Raw genomic sequence first — 21873 nt, forward strand, 5'->3', positions numbered from 1 at the left:
CCAAGCTACTCTATCCTGTGCAAGCTTCTTCATCTCCCAGTACCTGCTGCAACCTAAATCCTCCTGAATCTGTTTAGTGAATTCATCTCTTGGTATCCCTCTACGATTTTTACCCTCCACGCTGCCCTCCAATACTAAATTAGTGATCCCTTGATGCCTCAGAATATGTCCTACCAAGCGATCCTTTCTCCTAGTCACGTTGTGCCACAAATTTCTCTTCTCCCTATTTCTATTCAATACCTACTCATTAGTTATGTGATCTACCCATGTAATCTTCAGCATTCTTCTGTAGCACCACATTTCGAAAGCTTCTATTCTCTTCTTGTCTAAACTATTTGCCGTCGACGTTTCACTTCCATACATGGCTACACTCCATACAAATACTTTCAGAAACGACATCCTGACACTGAAATCTACACTCGATGTTAACGAATTTCTCTTCTTCAGAAATTCTTTCCTTGCCATTGCTAGTCTACATTTTATATCCTCTCTACTTCGACCATCATCAGTTATTTTGCATCCCAAATAGCAAAACTCCTTTACTACTTTAAGCGTCTCATTTCCTAATCTAATTCCCTCAGCATCACCCGATTTAATTCGACTACATTCCATTATCCTTGTTTTGCTTTTGTTGATGTCAATCTTACATCCTCCTTTCAAGACACTGTCCATTCCATTCAACTGCTCTTCCAAGTTTGCTGTCTCTGACAGAATTACAATGTCATCGGCGAACCTCAAAGTTTTTATTTCTTCTCCAAGGATTTTAATTCGTACTCCGAATTTTTCTTTTGTTTCCTTTACTGCTTGATAATATACAGGTTGAATAACGTCGAGGGTAGGTTGCAACCCAGTGTCACTCCCTTCCCAACCACTGCTTCCCTTTCATGTCCCTCGACTCTTATAACTGCCATCTGGTTTTTGTACAAATTGAAAATAGCCTTTCTCTCCCTGTATTTGACCCCAGCCACCTGCTCAGCTTAAGTAAACCAATTAGAAAATCAATAAAAATGTCATAGAAGCAATTACTACAGTCTCTGGTAGATAGTGAAAAGTATTGTATGATTCTGAGAGGGCCTCTGCGAATTTCAGGAAATAAATGGAGGAAGGAGGAGACAGTTATCACAGACTTAACTTGTAAATCTCACCACATATAATCATAAGGTCAGAAACAAGTGCACCCAAGGGGTGTGAAGTTTTTTACTGTTTTTCGTTAACTTTATCCATAATTGTAATAATGTAGTAACGTATTTCTTAACTTTCCAGGACCTGCAGAAGTTCATGGATGACGCAAAAGATGGCGTCATATTCTTCAGTTTGGGCAGTAACATCAAGAGCTCAGACATTCCCGAGAAACAAAAGGCGGCGATTCTCAGCGTATTCTCAAAACTGAAGCAGAAAGTGCTGTGGAAGTTTGATCTGGAAAGTATGCCCAACCAGCCAGCGAACCTAAAACTGAGCAAATGGTTTCCCCAAAATGATCTGCTCAGTAAGTACGCAAGAGAAAGATATATTCGTGATAGAAGAACAGATGAAATTTTATCATTTTCGCTGATTTATGTAATGTCTGGGGTTTAAGAGTACTTAAAACACAATAAAGGAAAACGCCACCCGTGCGATGCTTTCGCACATTAATAGTTTTAAATAATGACAGTATTTGTGATAAATGAAGTCGTTCGGCCGGCCGGAGTGGTCGTGCGGTTCTAGGCGCTACAGTCTGGAGCCGAGCGACCGCTCCGGTTGCAGGTTCGAATCCTGGTTAGTTAGGTTTAATTAGTTCTAAGTTCTAGGCGACTGATGACCTCAGAAGTTAAGTCGCATAGTGCTCACAGCCATTTGAACCATTTGAAGTCGTTGGGATATGGATAGTTGCGGGAATGATGAGGAAACAGTTTCAAAAATGTCGACTTGAAATAAATTATATGAAATAATAATAATGAATTTATGATACGCCCTTGTATATATATTTCCTTGTGTCCTGAAATGTTTCCTGAAATCGGTATGTTTGTCCTGGCTTGCAAGACGGCCAGAGATGGGGGACTATCAGTGGGGCCACAAAACCTGTAACTGTAACTCAACAAACACTTTCAGTTAAACTAAGCACTTTAGGCGGTAGTAACAATAGTTAAATTACAATTCTGGGTGAAAATGAGAAATATATTTGTCGTTTGGGAAAGTATATTCGTCAAGAAAAGTCAGCTTGTACGAAGGGCAGGGGTACCGGGCTACCACAGTGACAGTGATCACGGTTATTATGTATGACACTGCTGTACAAAAATTATCTAGTTAACAAGTACTTTAAAACAAATCGAATGGTATATGTAATAAGATAATATACACTAAAGGGCCAAAGAAACTGATATAGGCATGTGTATTCAAATAAAGATATGTGTAAAACAAGCAGAATACGGTGCTGCGGTCGGCAACGCCTATATAAGACAACAAGTGTCTAGCGCTGCTGCTACAATCGCAGGTTATCAAGATTCAAGTGAGTCTGAAGGTGGTGCTATGGTCGGCGCGTTAGCGATGGGACACAGCATCTTCGAGGCAGCGACGAAGTGGGCATTTTCCGGTACGACCATTTCATGAGTGTACCGTGAATATCAGGAATCCGGTAAAACAACAAATCTCCGACACTGCTGAGGCCGGAAAAAGATCCTGCAAGAACGGGACCAACGACGACTGAAGAGAATCGTTCAACGTGACAGAAGTGCAACCCTTCTGCAAATTGCTGCATATTTCACTGCTGGGCCATCAACAAGTGTCAGCGTGCGAACCATTCAACGGAACATCATCGATATGGACTTTCGGAGCCACTCGTGTACCATTGATGACTGCTCGACACAAAGCTTTACGCCACGACTGTTCCTGTCAACACCGACACTGGACTGTTGATGACTGGAAACATGTAGCCTGGTCGGACGAGTCTCGTTTCCCACTGTATCCATGGACCTTGCATGTCAGCAGGGAACTATTCAATCTGGTGGAGGCTCTGTAACGAAGTGGGGCGTGTAGAGTTGGAGTGATATGGGACTCGTGATACGTCTAGATACGACTCTGACAGGTGACACGTACTAAGTATTCTGTCTGATCACCTTCATCCAGTCATGTCCATTGGGCACTCCGACGGATTTGGGCAATTCCAGCACGACAATACGACACCCGACACGTAAACAATTTCTACAGAGTGGCTCCAGGAACACTCTTCTGAGTTTAAACACTTCTGTTGGCCACCAAACTCCGCAGACATGAACATTATTGAGCATATCTGGGATGCCTTGCAACGTGCTGTTCAGAAGAGATCTCCAGCCCCTCGTACTCTTACAGATTTATGGACAGCCCTGCAGGATCCATGGTGTCATTTCGTTCCAGCACTACTTCAGTCGAGTACATGCTACGTCGTGTTGTGGCATTTCTGCGTGCTCGCGGGGGCCCTACGCGATATCTGGCGAGTGTACCAGTTTCTTTGGCTCTTTAGTGTAAGTGAGGAATATGACCGCCACGTCTCACAAAGTTTATATACAATATGTAGCTTATTCATTAAGGCATTAAGCTGATCACATCGCTGAGTTTATTGCATGCTGTCTTTACTTTGCTATACGGTTCGGAATACACTCTTGGTACTTGTGTTGGACTGTTCTCGCGAGCTCACGATCTCTTAAGTATTCTCACAGTTAGTGGAAGTATGAGGGTCATATTTTAGTCTTTTCATGTTTTCTGCGACGAAAGTACAGGATTGTGAGTTTAACGACTGTAGCTTCGCCACTCTTCCGTGCGTAGGATACTCGAACATTACAAAACCATTAAACTCCGATCCCTTAAAGATTCAAACTCGCACGTAAGAAACAGCTTCAATCGACTGGTTACAGATGATTTAGTGTTAAAAATTTAATTTAAGTATGTAAGCGAGAAATATTTTAGCAAAGATTTGAAATTGTGCTTGAAGTTCGTTAAAAGTGTGTAAGTGCTGTGATTACGAAACACTGCATGAATACGAACTGGGTAATCTGCGTTGCGTCTTAAAGCAGAAGCTAGTTTATCACGTATCTGAATGTTTATGACGTCATATCTCCTGAACTGCAAAGGGTGGACAAAAATACGGAAACATGGCGAGAAATACATGCTTGACCATAAATGTAGTTACTAACAAGGGAACCTCCCCATCGCACCCCCCTCAGATTTAGTTATATGTTGGCACAGTGGATAGGCCTTGAAAAACTGAACACAGATCAATCGAGAAAACAGGAAGAAGTTATGTGCAACTATGAAAAAAAAGCAAAATATACAAACTGAGTAGTCAATGAGCAAGATAGGCAACATTAAGGTACATGTCAGCTCAGGAACGCCATGGTCCCGTGGTTAGCGTGAGCAGCTGCGGATCAAAAGGTCCTTGGTTCAAGTCTTTCCTCGAGTGAAAAGTTTCAATTTTTTAAATTCAGACAATTATTATCCGTCCGTCCGATGCGAGGTAACTGCGCCGTAGTATGGGGACGCTACACCTAAACAAGAAAACCTAACTCGGGCAAGGTAGAAGAATCTTTTTACCCATTCGCCAACTGCACAACATATTCCTGTCATGTGACGCACATGCCGTCACCAGTGTCGTATAGAATATACCAGAAGTGTTTTTCTGTGGAGAAATCGGTTGACCTACGACCTTGCGATCAAATGTTTTCGGTTCCCATTGGAGAGGCACGTCCTCTCGTCTACTAATCGCACGGTATTGCGGTGCCGTCGCAAAACACAGACATTAAACTTATTACAGTGAACAGAGGCGTCAATGAACGAACGGACAGATCATAACTTTGCGAAAATGAAGAAAGTAAAATTTTCACCCGACGGAAGACTTGGACCAAGGACCTCTCGTTCGGCAGCTGCGCACGCTAACCACGGGACCACCACGCTCCTGTTCTCGTACTCTCCTTAATGTTGCCTATGTTGCGCATAGACTACTCTGTTTGTATATTTTGCTTATTTTTTCATAGTTCCACACAACTTCTTCCTGTTTTCTCGATTGATCTGTGTTCAGTTTTTTCGTGCGGTAGCGTTCTCGCTTCCCACGCCTGGGTTCCCGGGTTCGATTCTCGGCGGGGTCAGGGATTTTCTCTGCCTCGTGATGGCTGGGTGTTGTGTGCTGTCCTTAGGCTAATTAGGTTTAAGTAGTTCTAAGTTCTAGGGGACTGATGACCATAGATGTTAAGTCCCATAGTGCTCAGAGCCATTTGAACCATTTGTTCAGTTTTTCAAGGCCTATCCACTGTGCCAACTTATAACTACATCTGAGGGGGGTGCGATGGGGAGGTTCCCTTGTAAGGAATCCTGCTCGTGGCGCTGTTGTCCTTGACCACAAACAGCACCTATGCAATGTCTTCAATACGTTGCAAGTGTCAGTCATGTGTGTGTGTGAAATCATATGGGACTTAACTGCTAAGGTCATCAGTCCCTTACCTTACACACTACTTTACCTAAATTATCCTAAGGACAAACACACACACCCACGCCCGAGGGAGGACTCGAACCTCCGCCGGGACCAGCCGCACAGTCCGTGACTGCAGCGCCATAGACCGCTCGGCTAATCCCGCGCGGCTGTCAGTCGTGATCGGAAGAGTGTTCTGTGTAGTTGTGTGCGCATTCTGTCGGTGCTAAGTGTATTCGAATGTGGGCAAATTGCTGGTACTCGTGTGGTTGATACGTCCTTAACCAAGGCAGCCGATGCACCGCATAGAAAGATTTACTCCGCACACGGGGACAATCGAAAAACATCGTCCGCTAAGTTACAAAGAGGAATAAAGTGTCTGTTAGTGACCGTGACGGACGGTCATTAAAGAGGACCGTGACAAAAAATAAGAGAATGGCAGTTGCAAAACTCACTAAACACGAAGGGAGCTTCAGAAGCTGGGAATTTTAAGACCAGCTGGAATACCGGGTGATCAAAAAGTCAGTATAAATTTGAAAACTTAATAAACCACGGAATGATGTAGATAGAGAGGTAAAAATTGACACACATGCTTGGAATGAGATGTCATTTTATTAGAACCAAAAAAACACCCCATACTGCAAGACGCGTGAAAGATCTCTTGCGCGCGTCGTTTGGTGATGATCGTGTGCTGAGCCGCCACTTTCGTCATGCTCGGCCTCCCAGGTCCCCAGACCTCAGTCCGTGCGATTATTGGCTTTGGTGTGACCTGAAGTCGCAAGTGTATCGTGATCGACCGACATCTCTAAGGATGCTGAAAGACAACATCCGACGCCAGTGCCTCACCATAACTCCGGACATGCTTTACAGTGCTATTCACAACATTATTCCTCGACTACAGCTATTGTTGAGGAATGATGGTGGGCATATTGAGCATTTCCTGTAAAGAACATCATCTTTGCTTTGTCTTACTTTGTTATGCTAATTATCGCTATTCTGATCAGATGAAGCGCCATCTGTCGGACATATTTTGAAAGTTTGTATTTTTCTTTTTTTTTTGTTCTAATGAAACCCCAAGCCATTCCAAGCATGTGTGTCAATTTGTACCTCTCTATCTATATTATTCCGTGATTTATTCAGTTTTCAAATTTATACTGACTTTTTGATCACCCGGTATTTTGTTTCACACTGTTTCAAATTTCTAGACGAGTTCCCGTCACAAGAGCGAAACATGGCGTGGGTTCGGTAATAATTTGGGCTGCTATGTCGTGGTATTCCATGGGCCCCACAGTTACGGTGCTGGGGCGCATTACTTCCAAGGAGCCTCGAGATGACTGGGTGTTGTGTGTCTTTCATCATCATTTCATCCTCACTCACTCGCAAGTCGCCGTAGTGACGTTAAAGAAATTGTGGAGCGGCGGCCGAACCGCCGCGCGAGGGGTCTCCCGGCCACCAACGCCATACGCTCGTTATTATTTTTACTTCGAAGAAACGATTACGCGACCATTCTGCCATCAGATCCATCCCATGGTACAATGATAGTTAAACTTTTAACGTAAGGTTATACCTCCCAGTGAGTAGAATACGAGGGCTTTTTAAAAATTTAAATTCAGCTAACAATTGAACGAAATATTGAAAGTTCAATTTTTGTTGCGCCTGGAAGCCGTTAGATTGGTAACCAGTAAACTGATAAGGGTTCCGTGGCCGGGGTTACAAGTTAGTCGTTTCGTAGTGTGGATCAGCAATTACCCAAAAACTGGCCGTGAAGGCCTGCATTCTAAAAGTGTCTGTAAAGTAAAAAAAAAAAATTAAGTGCTCAGTTACTCATACTTCAGGTACTTGGTCTACGCACGGCTCTGATTAAAAAGAATAGTTCGATGTAATCATGGTGTCGATACGTGAACGTTTGCTTTCATGCCCCGTAGCTAATTCGCTGGAAATAATAACCTGCGGCTGTGATACTACAGTCAAGTAGCCTATGCAATAGCTAGAAATTGGGAGTTAATAAAATGCTCGGAATTGCTAAAGAATAGTTAAATGAATAATTTAATAACAAGGGTTCTATTCTAACCTCTGTAATTGATGTAGACTACAGAGAATTATGTTGCATAATGTTTATTCAAGAAAGGGCTTTGCAAATAAACAGTGGTCCTACGATATTCAGTTAAAATACAGACAGAAAATACTCTTATCAAATGCAGTAAAGTTACTTTGAGAGCATTATGAGAACCGTAGGAAAATCCCTAACTGAATTATAATCAACGATACGTTAAAATTCGCGTTTCGTAATCACAATTCACGAAATATTCACCAACTCAAAACAGTTTAAAGTGCAAATTGATGATTTACATATTATTAAACAGAGTACAATGAGTAGTAACTCATGTTCTGTCTATCCTCATTTCCGTAGCACAAGAGGAAAAAGTTAGAGTCTTACTCTTGAGCGCATTCAGGTCTCTCGACATGTAAATCCCTTCAGAAGTTAGAGTGGTGGAACGGCCGTCCATCGCCTAGAATCAGCCACCTATATGACTAAATCACCCACGTTTCTGCAGGCAGGTCTGCCTTCTTCCAGCCGTCACCATAAAGTGTCCAGAATCACTCCCTTGAGCTCTTCAATCGAAAAACTCCCTTGTCCCCACTTGACTCCCACAGTGTTCCACTACTGTGTGCTTTCCTAACGTCTAGAGGCTGACCTCACCAAAAAATACATCGTTCTTACGCTCAACAGACATCATTCGATTCAGCTTGACCCCTTCGTGGAATAAACTAATATACGAGGGTTGGAACTTTAATAGTGGCAACTATTAACTTACAGCTGGTACAAACCAGATACGTGTTTCAAAGTTTTACTGACCTTCAAAGTAGTCACCAGCATTGTGTTTAACCCATTGCCAGCGACGTAGAAGTCGTAGGATACTCTTAGCAGTGCCAGCTGTGTTGACAGTTCGAGCGGCGTGGTCTATTGCCCGACGAATTTGTAGCAGTTCTGAAGCGAATGCCGTGAAGTGTTTCCTTCAGTTTAGAAATAGAGTTGAACTCACGAGGCCTTAAGTCAGAGGAGTACAGTAGGTGATATAGCATTTAGTAGCCCCATCAGTCAAACAAATTAGTAACTGCTTGCACTGTACGTGCTCGAGCAATGTCTTGCAAAACGATGGTCAGGTCCTGCAGAAAGTGTCATCACTTCTATCTCTAAGCAGGTCGTAGGTTGTGTTCCAAAAATGAACACTATAGAGACAGAAGTGATGACACTTTCTGCAGGACCTGATCATCATTTTGCAGGACAATGCTCAAGCACGTACAGTGCAAGCTGTTATTGATTTGTTTGACTGATGGGGCTGCTAAGTGCTATACCACCTACCACGCTGCACTGACTTAAGCCCTCGTAAGTTCAACTCTGTTTCGAAACTGAAAGAAACACTTCACGGCATTCGCTTCAGAACTGCTACAAATTCGTCGGGTAATAGACCGCGCCGCTCGAACTGTCAACACAACTGGCACTGCTAAGAGTATCCTACGACTTCCATGTCGCTGGCAGTGTGTTAAACACAATGCTGGTGACTACTTTGAAGGTCAGTAAAAATTTTATACACGTATCTATTTTGCACGAGCTATAAATAAATAGTTCCCACTATTAAAGTTCCAACCCTCGTATTACAACAATATTTAAGTAAAGAAACGTTATAAACATACAGTCACACTCATATCATTTGCGATAAATATAAACAAAGGTTTGTTCATAAATGAATAAGCTAGTACTGTTGTGCAAGTGCACTCACAGTAATGACTAGATATTTTCATTAAATACTATTTAGACAGTTATTTAGGTCTTCTTTACAGAAGCGACTTTTTGTTCTCTTTTCAATTGTGATGTCCACTAGTACATGTTATTGACCAATTTTAAGTGAACATAGTTTTTGATAGCACTTGCAATCAACATTTAAGTAAAGTTACTGACAAAATAGTAAACTCTTCATTAAATAACTACGCAAGTGTAACAATATGTGAGGTATTCACATTGAATTCTTTTGCTGTTAAATGTGGAGAATACCGTGTTGTGACAAATATTTGGTTAATAAGATATAGAAAATGTTTTGAGTCAATAAATAAAATAGATACATATGAGTGGCTTCTGGGGTGATAGCTATCATTCAATGCTATCATATATGTTGAAATTGCACGAAGTGTTTAAAAGTTTTTGATTTAGAGGTTCATTGCGAAAATGTTTATACGCTGTGGAATAGTAACTTCTGCAGTTTCAAAGGCACTGAAATACTGTTGTGTCACTGGATGCGCCTCATTTTTCTGAGATCGCAGATGTATTCCGATTTGCTTTAATCTACATATACATTCACACTCCGCAAGCCAGCTGACGATGTGTGGCGGAGGGTACCTTGAGTACCACTATTGGTTCTCCCTTCTGTTCCAGTCTCGTATTGTTCGTGGAAAGAAAGATTGTCGGTATGCCTCTGAGTGGGCTCTAATCTCTCTAATTTTATCCTCATGGTGTCTTCGCAAGATATACGTAAGAGGGAGCAATATATTGCGTGACTCCTCAGTGAAGGTATGTTCTCGAAACTTGAACAAAAGCCCGTACCGAGCTACTGAGCGTCTCTCCTGCAGAGTCTTCCACTGGAGTTTATCTGTTATCTCCGTAACGCTTTCGCGATTACTAAATGATCCTGTAACGAAACGCGCTGCTCTCCGTAGGATCTTCTCTATCTCTTCTATCAACCCTATCTGGTACGAATCCCACGCCGCTGAGCAGTATTCAAGCAGTGGGCGAACAAATGTACTGTAACCTTCTTCCTTTGTTTTCGGACTGCATTTCCTTAGGATTCTTCCAATGAATCTCAGTCTGGCATCTGCTTTACCGACGATTAATTTTATATGGTCATTCCATTTTAAATCACTCCTAATTCCTGCTCCCAGATAATTTATGGAATTAACTGCTTCCAGTTGCTGACCTGCTATATTGTAGCTAAATAATAAAGGATCTTTCTTTCTATGTATTCGCAGCACATTACACTTGTCTACACTGAGATTCAATTGCCATTCCATACTCCATGTGCCAATTCGTTGCAGATCCTCCTGCATTTCAGTGCAATTTTCCATTGTCGCAACCTCTCGATATCCGCAGAAAGCCTCAGTGTACTTCCGCTGTAATCCACAAGGTCATTTATATATACTGTGAATAGCAACGGCACTACGACACTCCCCAGTGGCACACCTGAAATCAGTGATTTCATTGCTGGGATTTACACGCACTGAAAAGTATGAATATGTTGTTGTTGTGGTCTTCAGTCCTGAGACTGGTTTGATGCAGCTCTCCATGCTACTCTATCCTGTGCAAGCTTCTTCATCTTCCAGTACCTACTGCAGCCTACATCCTTCTCAATCTGCTTAGTGTATTCATCTCTTGGTCTCCCTCTACGATTTTTACCCTCCACGCTGCCCTCCAATACTAAATTGGTGATCCCACGATGTCTCAGTACATGTCCTACCAACCGATCCCTTCTTCTACTCAAGTTGTGCCACAAGCTCCTCTTCTCCCCAATTCTATTCAATACCTCCTCATTAGTTATGTGATCTACCCATCTAATCTTCAGTATTCTTCTGTAGCACCACATTTCGAAAGCTTCTATTCTCTTCCTGTCCAAACTATTTATCGTCCATGTTTCACTTCCATAGTTACATTCCATACAAATACTTTCAGAAACGACATCCTGACACTTAAATCTATACTCGATGTTAACAAATTTCTATTGTTCTGAAACGCTTTCCTTGACATTGCCAGTCTACATTTTGAAACGTCCCCTTTGAACAATTATACATGACTGTCCTTAAACTGACACACAATATTTTTTAGCGCAATGCAGTCTGACTTTCAATAATCCCTACAAATAATGGCCCTGACTAACATTAACCTATACCTTTCATGAATCACTTACCTCACAAAAATCTTCATTGCTCGAACTACTGCAATACAGCGAGCGCCACTACTGCCAGCTAAATAAAAGATTCAAACTACGGAAGGCACTAACTACTGATAGGCATAGTTAGCAAATGAAAGATTTTGATAGAGAACAAACATTGTATTTACCTTAATAGTGTTCAAAAGTCATAATATATATAGCAGTTCATGACATCCATTCTTACAAATTTCAAAACTTCGCCATTTCTCTCCCCACATCCACCACTGCTGGCGACTCACCTTCAACTGCGCAACGCTACGCGTTGTTAACAGCCAACCGCCCAACACTACAATGGCCAACAACAATGCAAACCAGCCACAGATTGCGCACAGCACAGCCAGTGCTTTTCATACAGAGCGTTACCAATATAAAAACCTAAACAGCCTACTTACAATTTTATATCCTCTCTACTTCGACCATCATCAGTTATTTTATTCCCCAAATAGCAAAACTCCTTTACTACTTTAAGTGTCTCATTTCCTAATCTAATTCCCTCAGCATCACCCGACTTAATTCGACTACATTCCATTATCCTCGTTTTGCTTTTCTTGATGTTCATCTTATATCCTCCTTTCAAGACACTATCCATTCCGTTCAACTGCTCTTCCAAATCACAATGTCATCGGCGAACCTCAAAGTTTTTATTTCTTCTCCATGGATTTTAATACCTACTCAGAATTTTCTTTGTGTTTCCTTTACTGCTTGCTCAACATACAGATTGAATAACATCGGGGAGAGGCTACAACCCTGTCTCACTCCCTTCCCAACCACTGCTTCCCTTTCGTGTCCCTCTACTCATGTAACTGCCATCTGGTTTCTGTACAAATTGTAAATAGCCTTTTGCTCCCTGTATTTTACCCCTGCCACCTTCAGAATTTGAAAGAGTATTCCAGTTAACATTGTCAAAAGCTTTTTCTAAGTCTACAAATGCTAGAAACGAAGGTTTGCCTTTCCTTAATCTAGCTTCTAAGATAAGTTGAAGGGTCAGTATCGCCTCACGTGTTCCAATATTTCTACAGAATCCAAACTGATCTTCCCTGAGGTCGGCTTCTACTAGTTTTTCCGTGCGTCTGTAAAGAATTCGCGTTAGTATTTTGCAGCCGTGACTTATTAAACTGATAGTTCGGTAATTTTCGCATCCGTCAATACGTGCTTTCTTTGGGGTTGGAATTATTATATTCTTCTTGAAGTCTGAAGGTATTTCTCCTGTCTCATACATCTTCCTCACCAGATGGTAGAGTTTTGTCAGGACTGGCTCTCCCAAGGCTGTCAGTAGTTCTAATGGAATGTTGTCTACTCCCGGGGCCTTGTTTCGACTCAGGTCTTTCAGTGCTCTGTCAAACTCTTCACGCGGTATCATATCTCCCATTTCATCGTCATGTACATCCGCTTCCATTTCCATAATATTACCCTCAAGTGCATCGCCCTTGTATAGACCCTCTATATACTCCTTCCACCTTTCTGCTTTCCCTTCTTTGCTTAGAACAAGAAATTTTATGTTTCGATTTTAAAATATTTTTGTGTAATAGATTTGAAATTGTTAAAAAAATTGAAAAGTTTTAATGAAACAAATGGAGGGTGGGGGATATTTGAGTAGTTGACATGGAAACTAATTTCTTTAAATAAATGTTTAAACTTACCTCTTCGTAAACTTTGCCACGATAGTTTTTCCTTATTGTTGATTCATCATGAACTTTCCGTTTGGTATATTTTTCGAGGAACCCTCGAAATTCTACATTATTTAATTTATTGAAAGGGGTGTTGGCTGAAGCTTTGCAGATATCTTTCGAAAAATTATCATTGGCATCATTTCCACTTCTGCTAGCAGAAAATGCTGCTGGTAAGGTTGTCTGGATGTCGGAGATATTTTTATTAGCAGCATTTCTATTAGCAGCTGTTTGTAAATGTTGTGTAATCTGGAATTTTTTTATCACACGGCACCTGTAACACTGGTATATAAATAAAGTGAGTTCATTTTTATTAAGTAAAAAACTAGCGCGAAAGTCAGATTGCTTTTTAACTTTGGGAAAACAAAAATAGAACTTACGTGCTTCTCACACACTTGGCACAATACTACGTTTCCATCTGTTGTTAGAGTAGGATTTCCATCAATCCACTGTCGAAGTAAATAAGCTTTACCGTTCTTCTCCTTCGGCATTGTGGTAATATGGGCTCCTCCCTCGTACACTTCAGAAATCACGAAGAACAGCACACTAGTAACTGATTTATAGGTAGCTGACAATGGAACTTTTTCATTCTTGGAAATTTCATTGTTGCCGCCGGTGGCTTCGTTTGCATCACAATAAAAACCATACTGACTTTCATGACGCGATGGCTGACGGAACTTTAAAGGTTTGCCGCAGGATTGTTGATCGCTATTTAGTTTTTGTTAAGCTGTCGAGGGACATATTTTTATAGTACAGGAACCGCTGATTGCTATGTTCGCCTCATTTTTAGGCGCCCTTTTATGGATTTGTAAATATGACAGAGAAGTAACTCTACACAAACAGAGCAATAAAAGAGCAATTTGCTTAGGTCTTATTCTTCTTCTTAAACTATTGCGGTGAAATACTTGTATTTCAAGAAACATTGCTGCAAAAGTAAAATATATGCATAAATATGCAAACGTTATTTATATATGCAATAACCCTTTAAAAATGCATTTATATGCACTATCATGCAAATATGCAAAAATCTTAGCTCTAGAAATCACTCTTACTTCGGAAGACTTCCCTGCATTGAGAATGACATGCTGCGTTCTATTATCTAGGAACTCTTCGATCCTTTCACACAATTGGTCTGATAGTCCACATGCTCTTACTTTGTTCATTAAACGACTGTGGGGAACTGTATCGAACGCTTTGCGGAAGTCCAGAAACACGGCATATACCTGTGAACCAGTGTCTATGGCCCTCTGAGTCTCGTGGACGAATAGCGCGAGCTGGGCTTCACACAGTCGTCTTTTTCGAAACCCGTGCTGATTCCTACAGAGTAGATTTCTAGTCTCCAGAAAAGTCGTTGTACTCGAACATAATACATGTTCCAAAATTCTACAGCTGATCGACGTTAGAGATATAGGTCTATAGTTCCGCACATCTGTTCGACTTCCTTTCTTGAAAACGGGGATGACCTGTGCACTTTTCCAATATTTTGGAGCGCTACGCTCTTCTAGAGAACTACGGTACACCGCTGCAAGAAGGGGGGCAAGTTCCTTCGCGTACTCTGTGTAAAATCGAACTGGTATCCCTTCAGGTCCAGCAGCGTTTCCTCTTTTTGAGCGATTTTAATTGTTTTTCTGTCCCTCAGTCATCTATTTCGATATCTACCATTTTTTTCATCTGTGCGACTATCTAGAGAAGGAACTACAGTGCAGTCTTCCTCTGTGAAACAGCTTTGAGAAAAGACATTTAGTATTTCGGCCTTTTTTCTGTCACCCTCTGATTCAGTACCATTTTGGTCACAGAGTGTCTGGACATTTTGTTTTGATCCATCTATCGCTTTGACATAAGACCAAAATTTCTTAGGATTTTCTGCCAAGTCAGTATAGAGAACTTGACTTTCGAATTCGTTGAATACCTCTCTCATAGCCCTCCTCACACTACTTTTCGCTTTGTGTAATTTTTGTTTGTCTGCAAGGCTTTGGCTATGTTTATGTTTGCTGTGAAGTTCCCTTTGCTACCGTAGCAGTTTTCTAACTCGGTTGTTGCAGCACGGTGGCTCTTTTCCATCTCTTACGATCTTGCTTGGCACATACTCATCTAATGCATAGTATACGATGGTTCTGAACTTCGTCCACTGATCCTCAACATCATCTGCACTTGAGATAAAACTTTTGTGTTGAGCCGTCAAGTACTCTGAAATCTGCTTTATGTCACTTTAGCTAAACAGAAAAATCTTCCTACCTTTTTTTAATATTTCTATTTACGGCGGAAATCAACGATGCTGTAGCCGCTTTATGATCACTGATTCCCTGTTCTGCGTTAACTGTTTCAAGTAGTTCGGGTCTCTTTGTCACCAGAGGGTCTAATATGTTATCGCCACGAATCGGTTCTTTGTTTAACTGCTCAAGGTAGTTTTCAGATAATGCACTTAAAAAAAAATCACTGGAGTCTTTGTCCCTGCCACCCGTTATAAACGTTTGACTCCCCCAGTCTGTATCTGGTAAATTAAAATCTCCACCCAAAACTATAACATGGTCGGGAAATCTAATATTTGATTGTGAATCATTATAGATTCTTAATGAGTGGGAAGAAGACTTCTTTCAGCTTGTCTGATACTCCGCCATTTCTTGGAGCGTTGTCTGTCCACTTAAGCAACCTCCGTCATCAAAATTCCCCGAACTGGGATTCACCCATTCCCGGCGACACTCTTGCCTTTGTACCTGGACTTAGCCGTTCCTGTCACCTAGCCGGACCTGCGTCAGCGCACCCGGAGGCCTGCGCTCGCTAGCGTGCAGCCGTATCACAAGTTCATTTTGCCTCGTAGCAATAATGGGCGCGCAGTTACCTCGCCTAAACGCATGTGACATTACAGTCTTTTCGTTGTTTCACCGCTCTTCAAGCGCTTTTCGTAGATACTCCCCACAGCAGTGTGCCAACAGCCAATCAGCTCCACCGTTTCCGAGATGTTCGTTCCTCAGTGCCATGCCACGACAATCGCCCAAGTCGCTTATGTCATGAATTTTACCCGCTTGCGGTCCCGATCGTCGCTAAGATGAGTCCCCAAGTCACTTACGCTTCTTCTTAATAAGTTCAACGAGAATGAGTTTTCACTCCACAATGTAGTGTCCACTGATTTGAAACTTCGTGGCATATTAAAAATGTCTGCCGGATTGGGACAGCAACCTGCGACAGCATTTAGCTTGCAAGCGCTCTAATGACTGAGCTATGCTAGCACGAGTCAGGATCTGCCCTCATACCTTTATTTCCACCAGTACCTCATCTACCTTCTAAACTTCCCACAAGTTCTCCCGCTACCTTGGCGGACAGTAATTCCTTGAAGAAAGGATATTAAAGAGACGTGTCTTAATTAGAGCCTGGGGGACTGTTTTCAGAATTTATTTTCACCCTGTAGAAGAGTATGCGCTTATTTGAAAGATTAAAGATTAAACTGCATGCCGAGGCGGGAGATAAGGAGCCAGAGGAATAAAAGATGTGAGGAGAGGTCACAAGTTTGCTTGAACAGTGCAGTCAGCAGAGCACTTACCCGCGAATGGCAAAGGCCTCAAGATCGAGTAATGTTCGGGCACTCAGTCTGAACCTGCCAGGAAGTTTCAGGTTCAACCTATTTGTTCATAGGGTGCAGTAGTTTACCCGAAGAAATTCCCTGTTTGTAGTCTCGAGCCAATTTTTATTTGCCACTACCTGGTCTGTTTGTGGAACTCCTCCTTGTTCAGTTGGGCCATTGGCTGCTTAAGGCAGTCGGTGTCTTCGATGCGCTGACCTAGACGTCGGGCGAAAGACTTTCGTCACTGACGCGGCTTACAAGATGATTTTGCAGCGCACATCCTTGAATCGTGGGAGCAGTTGTCTTTCCCCTGCAGTTTCTTGGTGGTAGCTGGCTGGAATTGACCGACTTGAGCAATTCTAGCGGGACAATGCGACACCCCACATGTCCAGAATTATTTATTAATTGAAAATCGCACAATGTGCAAAGAGAAATTACAAATTACAAATGAACATTTATTTCAGAGCCAATTTTATAATCAAGGTTTTCCTCATTTTGCAGTTTTGAGTGCGGTATCTCTCACAATATTTCTTACACAAATCTCAAATACAGTCTTCGTTCGACTGCTGAAATCTCTTGTTTTGGCAGAGTTTATGGCGAAATCCATGCGTGGCGTAACGCGGTTTACCTTCCATTCAGAAGGCTGTTGCACGCAGCGAGTGTTATATTGACCTGTCAATAATAGATTTCAGCTATCAGTCTTCCTTTTTAAATTTTATTGGCAGATCTAGATTTCAGCTAGAAACTAGCCTTCTCAATGCACTATCATTTTTGATTAATGCATGTAATGCCTGTTGGTCGGGCTTCATCCACAGGTCATTGAATTGAATATTCAATGAATTACATTCATTGATCAAAAATGATAGTGCATTGAGAATGGCTAGTTTCTAGCTGAAATCTAGATCTGCCAATAAAATTTAAAAAGGACGATTGACAGCTGAAATCTATTATTTACAAGCGTTACTACATGGCGTAGCTTGTAGTTTGCTTGTTTCCATTCGTCCGTCATTATGGCGTCTGTTGTGTAGAAATCGGGCCAGATGGCTCTGCACTTCTCGGTGAGGGTTTGACGTGTGTGTGTTAACGAGCGTTTCGCTCTCATTTAAGTATATGGCCGAAAGAGGCAGCCTTCAGGAATTGTGAAACGTACCCTGTCGTCCAGGACCGCGTGCCACAAAGGGCACAGTTTCACCACGAGATGCGGAAACACACAGCCGTCTATTGTCTATTAAGGCCTAAGCGCTGTGGCGTGCGAGTGAGACAGATGAGAACCTATGTAAAAAAAAAATGGTTCAAATGGTTCTGAGCATTATGGGACTTAACTTCTAAGGTCATCAGTCCCCTAGAACTTAGAACTACTTAAACCTAACTAACCTAAGGACATTACACACATCCATGCCCGAGGGAGGATTCGAACCTGCGACCGTAGCAGTCGCGTGATTCCAGGCTGTAGCGCCTAGAACCGCTCGGCCACCCCGGCCGGCAGAACCTACGTCAAAGGAAAACCCTGCAGAAGGCTTTTGTGGCCGAGGAGACGTAGGAGTGTTAAATATGGCGGACGTAAGATCGGCTATAAAGGGAAACATTTGCGAAAACTATTTAATTGTGTAGTAGTGCAGGGAATCAAGCCACAGTACTTTTAATCTGCAATCCTCCATAAATTTTCATGGTAATCCCAATAAACCTTGAATATTGAGGATATCTAAAATAGTTTAGGATTAAAGTGAAATTAACAAGTTTTGTAACAAAGACCTGAATGCTAAAATCTAAACGCTTTGGTTGATCTTAACAATCGACATTTCTTGTAGAAGCGCATCATTAAAATGATAACCGTTGTGAATATCAACTCTGTAACTTTATTTGTTTGAAAGTTATACACTCCTGGAAATTGAAATAAGAACACCGTGAATTCATTGTCCCAGGAAGGGGAAACTTTATTGACACATTCCTGGGGTCAGATACATCACATGATCACACTGACAGAACCACAGGCACATAGACACAGGCAACAGAGCATGCACAATGTCGGCACTAGTACAGTGTATATCCATTTTCGCAGCAATGCAGGCTGCTGTTCTCCCATGGAGACGATCGTAGAGATGCTGGATGTAGTCCTGTGGAACGGCTTGCCATGCCATTTCCACCTGGCGCCTCAGTTGGACCAGCGTTCGTGCTGGACGTGCAGACCGCGTGAGACGACGCTTCATCCAGTCCCAAACATGCTCAATGGGGGACAGATCCGGAGATCTTGCTGGCCAGGGTAGTTGACTTACACCTTCTAGAGCACGTTCGGTGGCACGGGATACATGCGGACGTGCATTGTCCTGTTGGAACGGCAAGTTCCCTTGCCGGTCTAGGAATGGTAGAACGATGGGTTCGATGACGGTTTGGATGTACCGTGCACTATTCAGTGTCCCCTCGACGATCACCAGTGGTGTACGGCCAGTGTAGGAGATCGCTCCCCACACCATGATGCCGGGTGTTGGCCCTGTGTGCCTTGGTCGTATGCAGTCCTGATTGTGGCGCTCACCTGCACGGCGCCAAACACACATACGACCATCATTGGCACCAAGGCAGAAGCGACTCTCATCGCTGAAGACGACACGTCTCCATTCGTCCCTCCATTCACGCCTGTCGCGACACCACTGGAGGCGGGCTGCACGATGTTGGGGCGTGAGCGGAAGACGGCCTAACGGTGTGCGGGACCGTAGCCCAGCTTCATGGAGACGGTTGCGAATGGTCCTCGCCGATACCCCAGGAGCAACAGTGTCCCTAATTTGCTGGGAAGTGGCGGTGCGGTCCCCTACGGCACTGCGTAGGATCCTACGGTCTTGGCGTGCATCCGTGTGTCGCTTCGGTCAGGTCCCAGGCCGACGGGCACGTGCACCTTCCGCCGACCACTGGCGACAACATCGATGTACTGTGGAGACCTCACGCCCCACGTGTTGAGCAATTCGGCGGTACGTCCACCCGGCCTCCCGCATGCCCACTATACGCCCTCGCTCAAAGTCCGTCAACTGCACATACGGTTCACGTCCACGCTGTCGCGGCATGCTACCAGTGTTAAAGACTGTGATGGAGCTCCGTATGCCACGGCAAACTGGCTGACACTGACGGCGGCGGTGCACAAATGCTGCGCAGCTAGCGCCATTCGACGGCCAACACCGCGGTTCCTGGTGTGTCCGCTGTGCCGTGCGTGTGATCATCGCTTGTACAGCCCTCTCGCAGTGTCCGGAGCAAGTATGGTGGGTCTGACACACCGCTGTCAATGTGTTCTTTTTTCCATTTCCAGGAGTGTAGTAAATTTAAATTATCAGTATTTTCAGTTAAGCATCAGATAATCATTTCCTCCACACAAAACACATTGAATAATGACAGCATGACACCTTGTTGAATCATTAGGTAATAGAATATTTGTTGCAAAATTTAGTGCATAATAGTTACTTTTGTTCTTTATTTATTTATCAGAAAGCACATTGGCGCAAGGCTACTGGCCGTAGCATTCAAAACTAAGAAGGAAATTGTATTGGTTTTATGCAAAAGAATTTAATGTTTATTTTGCAGTGGATATTATTGTTACTTTATTTAGAACGTGAAAGTGGTCAAGCGTTGATTATTTAAATATTTTAAAATGTAAAATGATGTAGAATAAGCTGTAGCCAATCAGATGGATGGCTTCAGGAAAGGGAACTGCACTAGTCAGTTGAGCGAAGATGTTCGACGCGCGGGAAACGCAGCCGGGGACGGGTAGAGGCAGTGCTGGTGCAGACGCGAAGCGGGACAGTTCGGCTGGAGACACCGAAGGGTATAGTTAGGATTGAGACGCGAAAGCGGACAGACGGTCTTTAGGCAGCTGGGAAGTGAAACGACTCAGAAAATTTCGCGTTGTGTGGTATCGGGTGACTTGGTCTCTGAGCGGTGAGCAGCGGCGCGCATGGATTGAACTCTCTTAACTTTTCGTGTAAATTTCGAGGTGGAGTACTGTTTATCGCGATGAGATTGTGAATAATCGAACTGTGTCAAATGGATATGCCCTCGAGTGTAACAGTAACTCTAAATACGAGCACTTTCGCTATTAGTTTGCTTATTCTATCTAAATCGCAACTGCGTGGCCTACATCATTTATGGCTGGGTTCATTTAGTTCCCGATGTAATTATTACTGTTATTATATGTTGTGTTAACTTTGTATTTCTCAAACTTGCCATCAGCCAGACAATTTAAGCGTGGGGTCACAAGTGTCTAATTTAGGGTGTGTAATGCGACACGTGCGGTTCAACCCCTAGACGAGTTTGAGCCAAGACATTTCGACGAAGAGAAACCGCATGTGAGCCCGAATGTCTTTGGGGATGTTATCTCGCACGTGCTTTCTCGTAGGGCTTGTTATTTAGCAGCCAATACCACATTTTTATGTCGTCGATGAACCAGTTTTCCTTGAGTGTGCCGAATTGCCGATACCTAGAATCTTTTTCATGTAGCGGGCTTTGACTTTTTCTATCGTTAACAGGTCGCTTATGGTGAGTTTTTCCCGTATGATGGTGATCCCATATGTAGCTATTGGGGAAATGGCTGTGTTGATCAGTAACATTGCTGCATCCAGTGATATTTGTTGAGGCTGTTGGATGTGGTAGATGGCTTTTATTGCTGCGGCCGCTCTTTCTTTCACATGGTTACTGACGGGTGACAGGATGGTTTGCAGGGTGACTCCAAGATACTTGAATTTTGGCACTACCTCCAAGGGTTTATTGTGTAGGGTTTCCTTTCTTTCCTAAAAGCCGTTTGTTTGGTTTTGCTGTGGTTTATTTGCAATCCATTTCTTTCCGCCCACGATGTGAGCCTGTTGAGGACCCCTTGGAGCTCTTCTGCATTCTCTGAGCCTATTTTCATGTTGTCCACACAGGGAATAAGTTATGCTGACGTGTCTCTGTTTATGCCGGCCGGAGTGGCCGAGCGGTTCTATGCGCTTCAGTCTGGAACCGCGCGACCGCTACGGTCGCAGGTTCGAATCCTGCTTCTGGCATGGATGTGTGTGATGTCCTTAGGTTAGTTAGGTTTAAGTAGTTCTAAGTTTGGGGGGCTGATGACCTCACATGTCCCATAGTGCTCAGAGCCATTTCTTGTCTCTGATTAGTCTGTGATGTCTGCGGTCATGATGCTGAATAGCGTTAGGCTAATGAGATCTCCTTGTAGAACTCCGTTTGTCTGGATTATGTTCGTGGATATTGCTATGCTGCCTGATATTTAGATATTGTTGTATC

At 43.0% G+C, this 21873-nt stretch overlaps 1 protein-coding gene across 1 annotated transcript in view; it reads left to right on the top strand.

The window, feature by feature from the left end:
• The window catches only part of LOC124545432 (UDP-glucosyltransferase 2-like), a 150238-nt gene that overhangs the window by 110688 nt on the left and 17677 nt on the right, over window positions 1–21873 (top strand). Inside the window, exon 4 of the mRNA XM_047124351.1 lies at window positions 1264–1486. Within this exon, the coding sequence (XP_046980307.1) occupies window positions 1264–1486 (223 nt within the window). The remainder of the gene's footprint in view (window positions 1–1263; window positions 1487–21873) is intronic.

The sequence above is a fragment of the Schistocerca americana genome, chromosome 8 (assembly GCF_021461395.2).
Source record: "Schistocerca americana isolate TAMUIC-IGC-003095 chromosome 8, iqSchAmer2.1, whole genome shotgun sequence".
Classification (NCBI taxonomy): Eukaryota; Metazoa; Arthropoda; class Insecta; order Orthoptera; family Acrididae; genus Schistocerca; species Schistocerca americana.